This window comes from Culex quinquefasciatus, chromosome 2 (genome assembly GCF_015732765.1).
Source record: "Culex quinquefasciatus strain JHB chromosome 2, VPISU_Cqui_1.0_pri_paternal, whole genome shotgun sequence".
Taxonomy (NCBI): domain Eukaryota; kingdom Metazoa; phylum Arthropoda; class Insecta; order Diptera; family Culicidae; genus Culex; species Culex quinquefasciatus.
Genome location: NC_051862.1, coordinates 197,936,649 through 197,955,116, shown reverse-complemented (window position 1 = coordinate 197,955,116; position 18,468 = coordinate 197,936,649). Strand labels below are relative to the sequence as shown.

At 34.8% G+C, this 18,468-nt stretch overlaps 1 protein-coding gene across 12 annotated transcripts in view; it reads left to right on the top strand.

The window, feature by feature from the left end:
- The window catches only part of LOC6046631 (P protein), a 156,905-nt gene that overhangs the window by 120,793 nt on the left and 17,644 nt on the right, over positions 1-18,468 (top strand). For 9 of the 12 annotated variants that reach the window (XM_038257038.1, XM_038257041.1, XM_038257042.1 and 6 more), the window contains one exon: positions 3,140-3,243. In XM_038257038.1, the coding sequence (XP_038112966.1) occupies positions 3,140-3,243 (104 nt within the window). Of the gene's footprint in view, positions 1-2,302; positions 2,520-3,139; positions 3,244-18,468 lie in introns of all 12 variants that reach the window. The other 3 variants (XM_038257051.1, XM_038257050.1, XM_038257048.1) reach the window with 3 other exon arrangements.

Below are 18,468 nucleotides of genomic sequence, written 5' to 3'. Positions count from 1 at the left end.
TATGGAGAGCATGCTCCAAAAATAATCTTCTTAATTGAGCAATATTAAATAATGCATTTTGATCAAATAGAATTGATGAAGTTTTGTATACAGCTTCCAATTAATTGGGTCACTAAATTTAAAACACAAAACCACATTTCAACTTCATTGATCCATTGCCATCATTGATCCAGTTAAAACATATTATATTATTTTTTGTAAAATTTTAATTAACAGTACCGCAAAAGTGTTTTACTACATAGATTTTTTTAAACTCAGAATTGTAAAATAACTAGTTTATGATGCATTTTAAACACTTTTTTATTTAAATGTTAAAATTTTTAATTTTTGCATTTCTTACTAAAGAAAGGTATAGGTTTTACTTTAAACCAGGACGTCATTTCCATCTTCGTAAATATGTCGATTCAGCATGAATTTTCATCGGAAAAATCGTCAAAAAATCACACTGCATCGATTTTTGACGCTTTGTCGCCAAGTCGACAAGTTGTCAAGTTGAGCTTCGAATACTGGCGCGAGAATGCTGGCGCATATATTTTGTGGCTCGACTTATACTCATTTTGTAGTAGCTTGCCTACCGATGTTTCCTTCAGTATGTAAGACATCGTGCGCTGGTACGATGAACCAAAACACCAACACAGTCACACAAAGGGCTCGTACCGAAACTAGAAAACCAAAACCGCGGTGTGCGTTGTTGGGAAGCTTGCTATGATCGCATTTGTCATAAAGGCTTGTTTGATTACAAACGTACAAACATATTGTACGATTAAAAATATTCTTGTGGTGAATATTGCGTTTTTTATTTCTTTTGGAAATCATTTCATTCATAATACTCATAATATCATCATAATACTTCGCTTTCATCATAAGACTTGCTTTTGTGCTGACGTTATAAATAAACAAAGTCGATGATATTAATTGAAAGAAGTTCTACCATTGTTATATTCTTTAGTAAGAAAGGCTCTTTCTCACCCCAGGTGGGATTAAATCGGGTTTTTTTAATATATTTTCAAATTGCAACATAGCATAGCGTATCATTGTGTATGATGTAAAAAACAAATTTTCAAAAAATTAAAAAAACAAAAATTAAAAAAGGTACCCATCAAAAATTGCACTATTCAGCACGAGCATCTTCTTCGCCGTTGACAGTTTCCATTCAGCCTCAACTTTCGTGCAAATAAAGCAAACATTCTACCCCGATATAGCCATAGAGTGAGCTTTGTTCCACAACAAAGCATATTGTGTGGCGGTGGCATTTTTGTTTGCGTTGTTACTCTATGTTTAGTGTCACGTGGAGTGGCGCTCTCTGAGTAGTTGGGTCGACTCGTGCCCCTCTCCTCCCTTTTCAGTAACAATTGGCAGCTATTTTCCGCTCTTTTTACCTTTTTGATAAATTTGTTTCGGAGAATTTGTCTGGATACGATTTTAAAATTTTCCTCCTAGAATTGTGGGCAACTATTGGATAAAATATGCCACAATAGACTCATTGCACATCACTTACCATAAATTCTCGACAAATAGAGCAGAGCTAGGTTGAAACTGCCGGAATCACGTTCCTTGGCATTGAAATCGTTCCATTCCGGCGTCATTTCCCCTCCGGAGACTAAACTGGAACAACAATGACAGAGTCCGACAGTATACGAAGAAAAAACGAGTTCATTAGTTTATTGTGGTTCCAAGATTGTATGGTCTAGGCGTCAAGCCTCGTCACAGGCCAGACTTGAATTGGCTGATGGGTTGCACGCGCCTCAAACCTCTTGATAGACAGGTTGGACAGATTTAATTTGAAATTGAAAAAAAAAACTTCAGATATCGACAAATTTATAATTGAAGAACCGAGCGCGTGCCGCCGTCGTCACTGCTGATATGATAAATTAAGCATGTGACAACAGCTGTCTAATGAGAATCAAATCAATCATCGTCGCGGTGGGGGGTGAGGCGGTGGTACCTTAAGGCAAATTGCTTGGGGCTTTAAGTTGTTTGTGTTTGGATTAACAGGGATTACGAAGGTACTGCCTGAGGTGGGTTGAAGGGCCTGATATAACCTTCATGCAAAATGTCATGTCTAGTTCATAGAGTTCAATGTTCAGCAGTGATTTCTGGATACCAAATGATGATGTAAAAAAACATCATTTAATTGATATTTGTGTAAAAGATTGGATTTTTTACACAACTGTAAGGTTTCACCAAAATTAAAAGCATTGCAATTTTTTTTATTTTTTCAAACACCTTAAAAAAAATGACTCATAAATCGTGCTGAGATTTGTTGTTACCAATTTTCACTCACTATTTTTAAACTCATTAGCGCCAACAATAAACATTCTTACAAAATCAGCTTAACGATGGATTGAAGTGAAGAAAGAAAAGCAACGTCGCCGAAATTGTATGAATCCCAGAGTGCAGTGAATTACGACAAACCCAACGCGTTTATTTATATTTTACTCCAATTCCCAACACACTGAGTGCCTTTTTGCAAAATCGCAATTCAAAATTGCGCGAACAGAGTGAAATATGGATCCGAGGTGACCAGACAACTTTTTCTTTAATTTTTGCATCCATCGGTTTGACACAAGCATAACGATTGCATGACTTTTTTTTTATTTCTTCTGCGTGTATTTTTGCTACTTTCTCTCTTTTTCTGAAAATAATATGACATCAGTGTTTTTTTTATAACAAAATGAATCTCTTTTGCAGCTATCACTTTTCTTATGTTGCATGAAAAACCTGTGATAAACTAACTGTGATTTTTCCTGTTCGTGTGTTTGTGTGTGTGAAACTAACCCAAAAAAAACAAACAAACGAAAAACTCGAACGTTTCATTGAATTTAAGACAATCAGTATTAAACAAACAAACGAACGTAACAATGCTCAAACAATCAGTGAAATTCTAAAGAAACCAAAACAGTTCCATTCGCACGCACACCAAAGTGATCGACGCGCACAACAATACATCACCAAAAACCAACACCAACCAAAAGCCAAAAGCCAAAAAAGCGCCAATAGTCATGCTGGCCAACGGCAAGCACAAGAATGTCGTGTTCAAGCTGCTCAAATTCAATGAAGACGAGGAGAAGAAAGACCTGCAGCGCACCGGCGTCTCGAAGCGTACACTCAGGCCTAACTACTCTATTATCTCTCTCAGTCAGGTGACGGAGGAGTCGCTCGAGGTATGGCGGAAGCTGCCGGCGGTCATCCGGCAGGACCCGAGCCTGGCCTCGTTCCGGCAGGAGCACGAGCGGTTACACGGTGAGTTTCCCATTCTTTTTTTTCTATTTCTTTGTTTTAAGGTTCCAATTTGATTAGTCGAAACAAAACGTGGAAAAAATAAATGTTTTCCTTATCAAACTCCATCCCTAGTAACATTTTTAAACTTACAGTTTTTATCATGGTTCTGAAAACCCTCATACGGCCTAAATAGGCTTTTATGACCTACTTAAAACCTAAAATGTTACTAGGGATATTGCTAAAACTTTTAAAAAAACCTTGTTTTTTTTATTTACATAGATTATCACTAAAACTACAAATTTCTATTTAAAATTATGTAAATTTGAGTTTTTGCGAAAAACTATAATTTTTTATTTACTGCAGTTTTTAATGTAAAATCTAATTTGCAATCGAATAGTACTTTGAAGAAATTTCGACAAAGTGGACGTTTTCATGATATAGCCACTGATTACAACTAACAATTTGCAGATTTTTGATTAAAAAAAAATCAATCAAATTCCAATCTTCTTGAGAAAAAATCATTTTGAAATTTGTTTAAATCAAGACTAACATTTCAAAAGGGCGTAATATTGAATAGTGCACAAAACGGCCGATTTTGACTTGACTTAGTTTTCAAAGTATCAAAGAATTAACGAAATATTTTTTTTGTCGAAAAATAAAATTTATGCAGCACTGTACAACGGAATTTCACAAAAAAAATAAAATATTCTTTTCGACCTCAAATATACTAAATATGTTTTTGAACAAAGGAAAATGCATTTCAAATTGCGTTATCATCATGTGAAACAGCTCAAAAGATTGCATTTTAAGCTTTCTTGGACTAAAAAAATAAGAATGATCAAAATTTGTATTTCTGCGCTGTTGGAATATTTTTGAAAGTATATTTTTTTCTACAACCTACAATCAGAAAATTCTTTCTCAAGGTACAGATTTTGTAACATTTTCATGTAATTTTCGTATGACCATTCCTCAGATTTGTATTGATCAAAAGATGATAAAAACTTGTTTTTTTGGCCATATTTTGAGCCAAAACAAAAATTACTAATATTTACTATTCATCGAGGCCCCAGAAAAACTAATTTCATGAATAAATAAATATTTGAAATATGTTATACGTTATAAGTTTGTCAAACTGATGTATTGCATATTTCAAAAAATCATGTTTTTGTAACATTTTTAAATGTTGTTGTTTTCAAAAGATCTATATTCAACATTTGTTTTCAGAAAATAATAAAGGGGTAATTCTCTACCAACTCACACGAAATCGGGAAAAGTTGCCCCGACCCCTCTTCGATTTGCGTGAAACTTTATCCTAAGGGGTAACTTTTGTTCCTGATCACGAATCCGAGGTCCGTTTTTTGATATCTCGTGACGGAGGGGCGGTACGACCCCTTCCATTTTTGAACATGCGAAAAAGAGGTGTTTTTCAATAATTTGCAGCCTGAAACGGTGATGAGATAGAAATTTGGTGTCAAAGGGACTTTTATGTAAAATTAGAGGCCCGATTTGATGGCGTACTCAGAATTCCAAAAAACGTATTTTTTATCAAAAAAAAACACTAAAAAAGTTTTAAAAATTCTCCCATTTTCCGTTACTCGACTGTAACAATTTTTGGAACATTTCATTTTATGGGAAATTTAATGTACTTTTCGAATCTACATTGACCCAGAAGGGTCATTTTTCATTTAGAACAAAAAATTTCATTTTAAAATTTCGTGTTTTTTCTAACTTTGCAGGGTTATTTTTTAGAGTGTAACAATGTTCTACAAAGTTGTAGAGCAGACAATTACAAACATTTTGATATATAGACATAAGGGATTTGCTTATAAACATCACGAGTTATCGCGATTTTACAAAAAAAAAAGTTTTGAAAAAGTTACTTTTTGCGTTTCTCTTTGTTTCGTCCTCCGTGTCTGTCGCGGGTGACCATGAACGGCCATGATCGATGACGACCAACTTTTTCAAAACTTTTTTTCGTAAAATCGCGATAACTCGTGATGTTTATAAGCAAACCTCTTATGTCTATATATCAAAATTTTTGTAATTGTCTGCTCTACAACTTTGTACAGCATTGTTACACTCTAAAAAATAACCCTGCAATACGAAATTTTAAAATGAGAAATTTTTGTTCTAAATGAAAAAATGACCCCAATATAGATTCGAAAAGTACATTAAATTTCCCATAAAATTACATGTTCCAAAATTTTTTACAGTCGAGTAACGGAAAATGGGAGAATTTTTAAAACTTTTTTAGTGTTTTTTTCGATAAAAAATACGTTTTTTCGGAATTCTGAGTACGCCATCAAATCGGGCGTATAATTTTACATAAAAGTCCCTTTGACACCAAATTTCTATCTCATCACCGTTTCAGGCTGCAAATTATTGAAAAACACCTCTTTTTTCGCATGTTCAAAAATGGAAGGGGTCGTACCGCCCCTCCGTCACGAGATATCAAAAAAACAGACCTCGGATTCGTGAACAGGAACAAAAGTTACCCCTTAGGACAAAGTTTCACGCAAATCAAAGAGGGGTCGGGGCAACTGCTGTGTGAGTTGGCGGAGAATTACCCAAAGAGATCGCATTTTTTTTTTAATATTATTAATGAAAACATTGAATATTTTACACCGAAAAACAGTTTTTTTGTTAACAAACTTTCGATAAATTATCCTCGAAATAATATTGAAACGGCTAACATATATTGGAAACTAAAAATCATAAATTGAAACTGCATTTTTATTTGTTTTCAGTCGTTTGCTTTTTTGAAAGTTTGTATAAGCCTAGAAATATAGTCCAGACTAGATTATCCGAAGGCCTCGGAAAAATTTCACTTCGGATAATCGAATGACGCAAAAAATAGTTTTTTTCGTTGTCTAAACCACTCTAAAATAATTTAGAATTTTTAAATTCAAGATGGAGGCAAAAATGGCGGTGATGCCATATTGAAAAAAATGCTTTTTTTTAAGTTAAAAGGCAATCAAATATTCAAATTTGGCTAAAATGGGGTCACATAACTTGAATTTGATGTTAAATGCAAGAAAATAAAAAAATACGAAAAGTTTTTATTGGCTAAGATTCGATTAACCGAAGTCCTAAACGAACCTTCGAATAATCGAACTTCGGATTGTCGAAACTTCAGATAATCGAGGCTTCGGATAATCAAGTCTGGACAGTACTACAAAATGTGATTGGCGGTTTAATAGGAAAATACATGAAATTTGAATAAATTAAATTGTTAATATAAATTTGTTTAATATTTATCAATTTCACTCGTTGCTAAATTTTTCGATTTAAATAAAGGTAAGTTATGACGAAATATTTGATGTTTTGAGTGAGAAGCTTATGAGAATTCTCATTAAAATTTTACCAATTTTACCTTCCTGAGAAGACTCGTTAAAATATAAATAGGATTGTAACCAAAGTGTATCTATTAGTTAGGACATGCATTTAAACAATTTATCTGGAATATTGTCTTATCTTTGAACAGAAAAGATCAAGTAAATATTAAATTCAACTAGGCTTAATTAAGCTTCAAAAAGAAATAAATTGTCAATATAAAAATTATCTAAAATTACAATCTAAATGTTCACGAAGTTCATTTTAAAGCGGTAATAATGGTAATATTCATCAGGAAATGGTGACAGATTTTGTGTAAAAAAATGATTAATTTTACCTCAGAAAATGAGGAATTTTCATCACTTTTTGACGAATATTCATCAGGTTCACTTTTTTACACATTTTTTTGTAATAGTAATAAAAAAGAGGTAATATCAACCTACCAAATTTTTAACATTCCTAAATTCATCTTTTTTCTGTGATGAGTTAAAATTAAATGAAGCGAATTTATTGAATTTAAATGGCGCCAACCGAATCAAACATGTCTTCTTGAATGTCCCAAGACAAAAAAAGGTCCCATAAAAACAATGATTTTCATCGTGTAGACAGCTGAGAGACGTGCAATATCTCTTTCAGTACAGAACCTTCCCAGTCTTCTGTGAGTTTGTTTTCTGAGTCAGAGAAACCTCAAAGTTTTTTTTTTGTTTTTTCTTCTGAAAATCTTTCACTTGAGAAGCAGCTTGGTTGTACTTTATGGCTGCCGGTTTGATGAATATACGACTCCTAAAAATAAAGATCGATTTTGCTTTTCTTCTTTGCCTGTGAAGACGAAAAACCTGCGTGTCCCAAAATTAACATCCCTTTCGATCGCCAGACATCGAGCTCCCAGCGGGGGGCGCGTCCAATAGGTCAAGTTCGAAGTAAAGAAACCCCATCAATGTTATCTGGGGGGTCTATTTTTACTGCACCACTTTGTTGGTGGGGGGAGTGCTGCTGCCTGACAAAACCGATCGCACACTATACGGTCCTGTAGAGACAGGAAGAAAAATGGAAATGGAATTCTATTTTCGAACCTCGACCAGCAGCGGTTTAGCTCGGTTTCATCTTGCATCGTGGCGGATGATGGGTTTGTTTTAGAGCTTGTCTGACTGGCTGTCATAATGAAAATTTTCAAAGTTGTACTATTGATGGTGGGAAACTAAGTTATTTATTGAAATTGACACCTAAGGTTGTAACGTCCTGCAACAAATAACAAAATTCGAATCCTTTTCCTTATCAAAATCTATGCTACTATTTTTCATGACTAGAATATTGGCGATCTTCGCTTTCTCAATATTGCTCTATATATCGATGATTTCTTCAGTCCCTTCAAACTGCATACTTAGATGTTCTTCTTCTCATCATTCTATAAACTGGTATTCTCTACCTCGATGGCTCCTTCAATATTGGCAACCAGGGAATCGACTGTATTAATAACTTTCTACATAAATTCTGTTCCACTCACTTTCGCCCATGTTTTCATGTCAAAAGGTCACTCTTACCAAATTAATCATCATTCCGTCCAAGATATGCAGATCCACATCACCCCCAGGAGATCTTTTTAAATATGCCCCACACCCCGATGGCACGAGGCCAAAGATCAGGCTCTAACTGGGCAGCCGCATATCGAGCACTTTATCGCAGAGAGCAGAAAAAAAGTGCCATGCCAGTCATTAGCGGCAAATGGAGTTGACTCAGCGAACTCAGCGCACACACGTTTTATGAATGAAAAATTGCGCTCAATTTTCGCTAATTAACGGTTGCGCTTGCGACGACGACAGCCGTAAAATAGAACCCGAACCTAGACTAAAACCGTTCCGCGACGACGACGGCCGGTATTGTCTAGCGTAAAACACTACGTCCACTTTGCCGGTGAATGAGTGGGCTAAAGTGACCTGAGGGGTGGGGTAAAGTGGACTTTTTTGAAAAAAATATTTAATGATGAAATTATGAGTTAGTTCAAACAGTTGTACACACACCTTAAAATGATTATTTTGAAATAATAATAAAATAGTCATTCTGCCCCACCTTCCCCTAGAACAAGTGACATGTAAAACCTTTGAATAGTAGTAGCTTTCAAAAGCGAATTCAAGCAAGCAATTAAACTTCTGCGCAGCGCTGTCGTGTTAAGAACAATAATAAATGGATATTTAATTGTTTTAACGAAAGATTAAGATAGGTCCACTTGCAGGAAATGCATTTGTCACGAGGAGGAAATGTAATGAACTGTTAAGATGGTTAATGTTTCCTGGTTAACTTGTCAAATTATCTTGTCTGACCTTGATATCTGAACAAAATAATGCATTTGTACTAAAAAAAACCTCTTCTTATTTACAAAAAATGACACAAAAATTTCACGCTGTTTAATGTCTAATTACAGCATCCATAAAATCGTCACTTCAGACTGCTAAAGGCATTTCGTAGCAGTTGGTCAACCCCATTTGGACAGCACCCCTGGAGTAGTCTCAGCAGGCTAAAATTGCCCAAACAAATTACCATCGATTCTGGTCTATTTATTCGACACTGTAAATATATTTGAAAAATATCGCAAAAATATTGTTTGTACAGTTCATGAGCTACTAAACATGTAAATTGTCTTGATTTTTACGATATCAACATGAGGACAATTTTTTTCACTCGGTGCCAAAATTATGCCAAATATACCACCCAACAATCATAGAAATTTAACCTAGTTAAACGTTCACCAATTTACTTCAATAACACACGGCTTGTCTAAAGGTTATTGTTATAAAACTAGAATGAACCTCGGTAATTCTTTCTGGAGCTTGTTGCGGGGACTGTCCCGAGTCAGGGAAACTGTTTATCGAAAAATTCTATCGGTAAAAATTGATTTTATCTCATTTTGAAGTTTTTATACAATATATTTGAGCTAAAATCATTAAAATGTATTAAATAGATTGCTGAAATTATTATGTTTTTGTTGTTATTTATTCAAAACATCAGTTTCAAGTTCCCTAAACATATCTTTAATATCCTACACCATGGAAAAATGTTTATCTTGGTCGTCAGTTTCGATAATAGCTGCAAAATAGGTTTTTTCCTAGTTTTTTTTTTTCTTTTAAATTCATCTGGAAACATCAACTTTATTCGTGTTTATCAAAACTGTTTTCGTGGATTTGTAGCTTATTTTCAGTTTCAAATTTTCGGGATTCTCTACCCAAAATAGTTTATACATAATTTTTGTTAGGTTATGAGGATGGTTCTGGCCGCGTCAGGGTGGTTCAAAGATGACAATTTTGAGATTTTTTTTTAAATCATTTTAACTAAACTAACATGATCATGCGTATTTTTCCTTGAAAGCCTTATTAGTCACTTTTCTTTCACAAACCGGATAACAATAATTTAGTGAAACAATGTCAAGTAATGGTTTTGGGAATACATATATTTTTATTTATTTTTTTTTCTGCAAAATTGCCATATTATGGCCCACTTTGACGCGGCCGAAACCACCCTAATGACCTAACAAAAATTATGTATAAACTATTTTGGGAAGAGAATCTCGAAAAATTTAAGCCGATTTGAACACTTCAGAGTTTGGTCATGCCGTTTGCGTAGGAAATTGCTGTATTGGAACACCGTAAATATAACATTTTTATTCAACAATACACTTAAGTCACTTAGCAGAATATTGTAAGATGTTCAATAATTTGTCAACATGTTTTTTTTACAAATAAAACAAATATCAAAATCTAGCTCAGGAACTTTGATTTGTCATCCTGAAATTAATTTAAATAGTAGTAGGACAAAAAGGGAATAAATATCACAGAATTTTAAAATTTGAAGTGTTATCTCTACACTAAAATTGTTGAAACTTTTCAGAAATTTTATGTAATATCATGTTTATCCTGCAAATTTATTTGCTTATTTGCTACAAATCCACGTAAACAGTTTTGATAAACACGAATAAAGTTGATGTTTCCAGATGAATATAAAAGAAAAAAAATAGGACAAAACCTATTTTGCAGCTATTATCGAAACTGACGACCAAGATAAACATTTTTCCATGATGTAGAATATTGAAGACATGTTTAAGGAACTCGAAACTGATGTTTTGATGAAATAACAACATAAAAAATCATAATTTCAGCAATTTATTTAATACTTTTCATTATTTTAGCTTAAATTTATTGTATAAAAGCTTCAAAATAAGATAAAATCAATTTTTACCGATAGAATTTTTCGATAAACAGTTTCCCTGACTCGGGACAGTCTCTCCAACAAGCTCCAGAAAGAATTACCGAGGTTCATTCAATTTTTATAAAAATAACCTTTAGACAAGCCGTGAACAAATTTCGCAAATTAAAAATGCCGCAGAAAAAATTAACACGATTTATTTATTTTCAAAATACTCGATTCTCGAAGACAAACGAATTCATCGCTCCGTCAACCGGTTCGAGATCATCAATAAATCAAAATAAAACAAACAAATCATTCCCGCAGCATCAACGGACACCATCCTCCGGAAAATTTCCAGACTAGTTTCAAAGCCGTCGTCTTTGCCATGTATTGTTGGCGTGATGATTTTCCCTGCCAAATTAGACAGAGAGAAGGAAAAAAATGTCTGGTAGTACTGACAAATCATAGAGCTGAATTCTAGACGACTAAATGGTTTATTTAGTCAAAATTAAAAACTAGATGAAAAAAGTCGCTGAAAATTTGATTTTTAAATGAAAATCTTCGAGGTAGGCCACTCTATGTTCATATACGTTTCAAAAAACAATATTACTTTAACAAAAAATGCTGAATTTAAAAAAACCTTTGTCACTGTAAAATCATATTCAGCATGTCTGGGATTGATCAATATTTTACATTTTTGTGGAAATTCAATGTACAGCACCGCAAAAAGTTTTTTTTCGGTGAAAAAAAAATTCTCTTCAATACTTGGTTATTTCGAAAACTAATGATTGCAAAACAACTAGGCAGGTGTAAATGCACTTTAAAACACTTTTTTCATTCAAATGTTGAGATCATGGCTTGTTATTTCAATCTTTTCATTTTAGGTTGCTTGTATAAAAAGTTTGAAGGATCATAACTCGTTAGAAATTGTTTTCTTTTTTTTCTTAAAAATAACTCTTTTCTTGTCACCAAATCCAACTCAGTGTTATGAATCAACAATTTTCCAAATTCACTGCGAAACCTGTTCAGCTGAAAATCCCTAATATTCTGATGATACTTTTTAATTCTGTTTCAGTAGCAGCTAAAACTTTTAACTAATAACTTTTTTTAACTGTTCCTAATGTAAAATTGTCCAAAGAACCCGATAATGCTTTCCGTTTTCCACTTCCATGAAAATACAATTCATTTGCTGGTTTTGTTTATTGTTTTATTGATTTAATTGATAATACAAATCCAAAGTTTTGTTTCGAAAGCTCCTATTAACATAGGCAATACAATAGCTGAGCAATAAAAATACAATAGAATTATTTTAGTTATTTTACTAGCTTAAGCTGCAATTGCAATGCAAAAGAAAGAAATTTGTTAATGATTTAAATAAATGACTACACAGAAATTTCCTATGATGATGAACTAATGAATTGTTGTTTGTGCTTTTTTCTGTTATTTATATAACTTAATAAGAAACACATTAAGGAGCGGCCGTGGCTGACTGGTTACGGTGTTCGCTTTCTAAGCGAATGGTCCTGGGTTCGATTCCCATCTGCTCCCAACGAGAAAGTATAGGAAATATTAATTTTGAAACACTGAACATGAACGAAAAATCAAAGTCGCCCGAGTCGGGGTTCGATCCCCCGTCCTTTGGATTGGTAAGCTAAAATGCTAACCACAAGGCCATCACGGCTTGGTGAACGACGCCTGGAATTAGGAATACTGATACTAACAAACTATATACGCGCTGGGTCCTTGTCCATTTGACAAGGGTTCGGAAGTTCTAAATAACGTTTGAACCCGATTGGTGCAAACGTTCTTCAGGGCGGGGCTTGTCGATAAAAGCTGAGGAACCTCGCGCTCGGCTAGCCAGCGTAGAAATGGGTCACCAAAGCTCGGCAGAGCTAACACCTTCCAAATGCCTATGCGAGTTATTTGTATGTATAGAATGAAGATCTAAAAATACATGGAAACAACTCAATTTGTAAGAAGCGACCGCGTGGTCCCGTTTGGTTGGTTGCACACACACACACACACACACACACAACTTAATAAGAAACACATTAATTTTAGCTAATTGCATTAAAAAATTTCTTTAGAATTTCTGGTAAATTTATATTTTATTTAAATCAATCTATCAAGCAATTCTCTGAGACCTCGAGGGATTTTTTTAATTAGCTCAAACCTTGTTAGAACTTCCTCTATGACCAAGGAGACACATTGCATCATTATTTCGTCCATACAATTATACAATACATACATACAATTCAATTTTGGCAGTAGTTTTTACATATTCCACAAAAAAAAACAATTATTGTTATGATTTTTTTTAGCCATAATGACGGTAAAATTTGATTACAATTGCTTTGAAAAAACTATATTTTTCACATTTTTCGATGTGTTAAAAATACACATCGAAATTTCTGTTTAAAGTACGAAAAGCAAATTTTAAAACCATGTTTATTAATGTTGTTCCAAATATGATTGATTTTGTATTAGAGTCCAGACTCGAGTATCCGAAAACCTCGGAAAATTTTCACTTCGGATAATGGAACCACGAAAAAAATGTTCATTGTAGGGGAAATATGCCCATTTTAAGCCTAATAAGCGGTCGTGTTTGAATGATGCTCGATAATCTGGATTGTTCCTTGAAATTCACTAAAACCAAGTACACCAACGAGTAGAGCAACTTTTTGCGAACTTTTCTGTTTATTTTCACTTTTATTAAAGGTTATGCTATTCCTTTTACAAGCATTTAAGAAAGCTATTTCATAAATGCATTCTAATCAGTCGAGTGCATTGGGCCACGCCCATTTTTCTATTTTCAGCTTAGTTCTTTTTTTCTTTCAGCGCTTTTTTGGGTCTGCTTAGTGCTGCCAAAATTTGTGAAAATTTAGGCGAACACTCACGAAAAGTAGCATTTATAGCGAAAGTTTCCTGGCAGCACTTGCTCACTCCAACAGGCGCTGCACCAGCATGTTGGTGGTGTTGGTGGCCACCCTTTGTTCTTTATTTGCCTTCGCTCCTCGCTCGGTTTTCTTCAGCCTTTCGATTAGAACCGGTGTTCAAAATTGAAACGTCAAAAGGCTTAGCGCGTTTGTTTTTTTGTTGGTGCTTGCTTATTATTTATATTTTTCGGGATTATTTTTCAAGTGAGTGACTAAGTAATGGTCAAAAGAACATGTTGCCGGTAGTTGGAAGCAATTTTATATCTTAAGCGCTTTGAAATCGTTAGCGCAAGTGAAAAGATTCGATGGCGGCTTTCGTTAAGCAGTTAACCTCTCATCTTGCGTGTGGATGTGTGTGCCACCAAAATGATGAGAAATGGTCTCGCAAAATAGAAATTATGATCAAAAGTGCATTAAATTTGATCTTTTTGGCCAGTAAGTGGCATAAATTTGCGTGCTTACTCGAGGCGGTGCTGTTGCTGGTATGTTTATAGCCTGAAAAGTATTGTTGGAGCTTTAATCGAGCATCAAACTCTTCATATGACGAAGATAGGTGTTTGATTAGAAAGGGTATATTTCCCCTATAATTTTTTATTGTCGAGCTTAGGTATGGCCCCTAAACTACGGTTAAATGATTTAGAATTTTTAAATCCAAGATGGCGTCCAAAATGGCAGTGATGCAATATTGAATAAATGCATTTTATTTTTTAATAGGCAATCAACAACTCAAATTTACCTAACATAGGGTCGTGGAACTCAAATTTTCTGTTAAAAACAAGATATTGAAAAAACACGATTTTTTTTTCTTTGTTCTTGATTTGATTATTCGAAGTCCCACAAACTAGCGTTCAATAATCAGATAGCAATTTCTCAGTATCTATTCTTCTGATTTTCATTGTCAAAAAATGAAACAACCGTGAAATTTTTTGATTGTTCAAGTAAAAGTTTTTCGTGTTTTTTTCTTTGTTTTAAAATCATCTCTAACATTTGAAAAAGTTTGAACTTAGTGTTTTCCCACTGTTTTTATATTCTATAGTTTTCAATGTTTTTTTCAAATTTAATCTTTTCCATAGATATTAAAAAAATCAAAAAATAAAATGAAGTCTGACATATTTTTTCCTATTGAAAAAGTGTTATCCTCATTTTAAATAACTTTTTAACTACCACGTTTTTTTAAACTGTGAAAAAAACCTGTGCACTATCACAAACCTCACTCTATGGCCCAAACTTGCCACAAAAGTGACGTCCCTCTCTCTCTCTCTCCGGTTGCTGGCGTCACAGGCGCCGCCGCAGGCTCCCGCCAATCGCCAGATGGTCCACCCCGGGGAGAAGCGAGAAGAAGAAAAACAGCATAAACGGTGTGGTGGGTGGGGTGAGTTTCCACCATTTGGACCGATTTCGGTACGTGCTAGAAATGCTTAAAAAAATGATGCTAGGGAAAATCACCAGGCAACGGCGGCGGCAGCGACGTCGGTCACATCCGACAAGGTCAATGTCGTTCACGGAGAGTGAGAGGAAAATCGGCGAAAAAGTTGTCCATTTCATGGTTCTCGCGTAATCATGAATAATTGGGTATATTTTAGGTTTTTGGGTGATGTTTTACTTGTGGCTTCGAGATTTGAGAAATCTTTCTATTTCTCAGAACACTCTTCCAAACGATCCAGAGTACAAAACATCCATGAAATTAATTCGCAAAGGACATTTCAATTGAAGAAATGAGCCCCGTGGAACTGATTTCTTTCTTCAAGTTATACAATATCCTTATTTTCGCAAATCACAAGTTGTCATCAATCTAGCAAAACAATAAAACCAATTCCACAAAGCTCAGCAACGACACACTTATCATTGAAGGCAATAACGCCGCAAGCTTATGCCCATCCAGGAAGCTTCAATATCGCCCCGCTAGATGTCGCTATTTTTAGCATAAAAATCAAATAAATTCACCACTTGCCCGGGGGCCGTAATTGCTTTCCCCACCAGAACTTAGTGGTTAGTGGAGGCACCCCCCCAATCACCTTAATGTACAGTATCCAGGAGTGATTTATGACCGTCATCATAAGTTGAGGTTTGGTGAAATTTGAGCAGGGAGCTCTCTCTTTCTATGCTCGACGTGGCTTATCATCACTTGGGCTGTGAATGAGCATGATTTATAGATAAACTTGGCCGTATCACGATCATCGTCTGAAATTGCAAGATTATTCGCGTATTACAATTCATTGTGGCAAACTAAAGATGCGAGGAGCCGGAAATTGGTCTATTTTGCTACTTGCTGAACAAATTGGTGGGACGTGCTATTTGTCTTTCCGTTTTCTCTCAATTAGTTTCAAAAACATTGTAGGTAAACACGTTTTTGATAAATTAAAATAAAAAAAAAACATCATAAAGAATCTTTCTCTGCTTTACAACATATTCATCATATATAGCAAAATAGAAACAAGAAAAATACTTTTATTACCTTGGAAAACCTGATTTATTGAGCAATGTCATTGTCCACTTCAAATTGACGCGTGCTACCGAAAGCTTTCAAGTCAATATCTGTGAACAATTAGGCAATAAAGGCAATCAGTATGTAAGCAAAATTCCTAGTGATATGATTCAAATCTAATCTGCAACTTGAGCAACTCTCCCAGAAATCAGCTCTTGTGATTTTTATTTTGTTTTGAGGAAGGTACACAATTGCAATTAAAACCAATATTTCAAATACTTTCGAGAAATGATTTAAGCTTATTTTTCTCATCTTTTCTTTTAACTATTTTTGGTGTTATTGTTTTTATTCGTCGACCTTCATACAATTCCAAACATTGCCCGATAACGATCCGTACACTGGCACACAACATATAACACCCGACCATATCACCCAGCGACTAATCCCTCGTATCAACCCAATTCTCACGTGTTGATGACCGCCACCGCCGCGGGCCAGGGGCCGGGTCGAACCTTAATCAGTGTGGCCATGAATCATCTCTCGAAATGTGAGTTTGTTGTGAGCCCGTGCGCGGGGTTTATTTTCGGACCGAAGTGGCAATTTTGCCATGTCAGGCCGGGAAGTGTGACAGATTTCGCCTCGAATTAAGACCCTCACTTTGATGTGGTGGCGATGATGATGATGGAGTTGGTTGGTCCAGGCCGAATGAGTTGGAAGAACTTGTTGCTCAATCCCGCGACTTGACTTGATTCCCGCGCGCACAAATGGAAAAGTAAACAGCAAACGAATTTGTCCGCCGTCCCTTGAAGAGTTCAACTGGCCTGCAACAGGTCGGTTCCTTCAAAGTGTCCGACCAGCATCAGCATCAGTCAAGATGACGACGGCGATGAGGGAAGATTATCTTCAATTATTTTATGCAAATATCCACCATGAAACACTTCCGCTCATTATCGCATTGAGCCGGTTCTCGGTTTTATTCTACCGCGGGACAAATGACGACGATGCCGACGGCGGCGGTAGGAAAGGGTTCATGTCAAGTGGCAATAGAAAGAGAGCATATATTGGCCGAGCAAATCTGGCAACGAATGAGTTGGAAAGTTGCGCAAAGCTATTAAAAATTACGACTGAATGTTTGGAGGTTTGGCATGAAAAAGGCATGAAAAAATCGAATCCCGCAATTTTTTTTACAATTTACGTGATTTCGTGAATTTATGAAGAAATCTGTAAATGAATTATACAAATGTGCCATAATCATTAAGTTTTTGTATACTTCCTATCAGTCAAACAGAAATATTAATTTGTCGTGTTACTGAGGCTATCTAGTAGATTTTGATTTATAATTATAGATTTTGATTTAGAAATGCTAAGTACAAATCAACATCTAAATTTACCTAATTATTTTCACTATAAAAATAAAAAAAGTAATAAAAATGAAATTACAGGCCACGGTATCAACATTTGAATTAAAAAATTGTTTTAAAATGCATTATACACCTGTCCAGTTGTTTTGCAATCATTTATTTCCAAAATTTCTAAATATAAACAAAAATTTTATTTTTGCGAGAAAAAAAAGTTTTTACGGTGCTGTACATTGTAATTTCATAGAAGTTCAAATTATTTTTCAACGAGCTCAATCATACTAAATACGATTATCAATGCAGAAAAAGGAATTTTAGAGTGCTTTTTTAATTTTTTTTGCCCTCTGATTTTTCGGGCCATATTTGAAGGGGGCCGTAAACGACATAAACTTTTAAAAATATTTGAAACGGCCTAAAGTTCTTTCTGTTTTTGAATCTGATGCAACTGATTATTTTTTTAGAATTTCGCATTTTTTTCGCGATTTCTAGTTTTGTATTTTTGCCTTCCTCACGTTACTGAGGAAAGGCTATAAAATCACTCAAAAAATGAACTTCTCAATTAGACCTCCTAGACCTCCCCACTTTCATGTATACCTATCGACTCAGAATCAAATTCTGAGCAAATGTCTGTGTGTGTGGTGGGATGTTGATCAAAAAATTGTCACTCGATTATCTCGACATTGGCTGAACCGATTTTGTCCGTTTTGGCGTCGTTCGATCCGTCTTGGGGTCCCATAAGTCGCTATTAAAAATTATGCAGTTTAGTTAAGTACTACAAAAGTTATGCTAAAAAAACGATTTTAACAAAAGTCCGGAAGATTGTAAAAAGGGTGGTTTTTGTAGGAGGCTGTTCAAGCACAAGCATGACTTTTTTCTTACTGGAAAATGAGCTGTTTTATAATCAGTAGCTTGTGTTTCATTTTTTCTAGTATTTTACATATTTTACTGGAAAATTGTGTGTGTTTTCAAATATCGATCGGTTACAAGAGGTTTCTCTTTTTTACGGGTGACGAAGAAC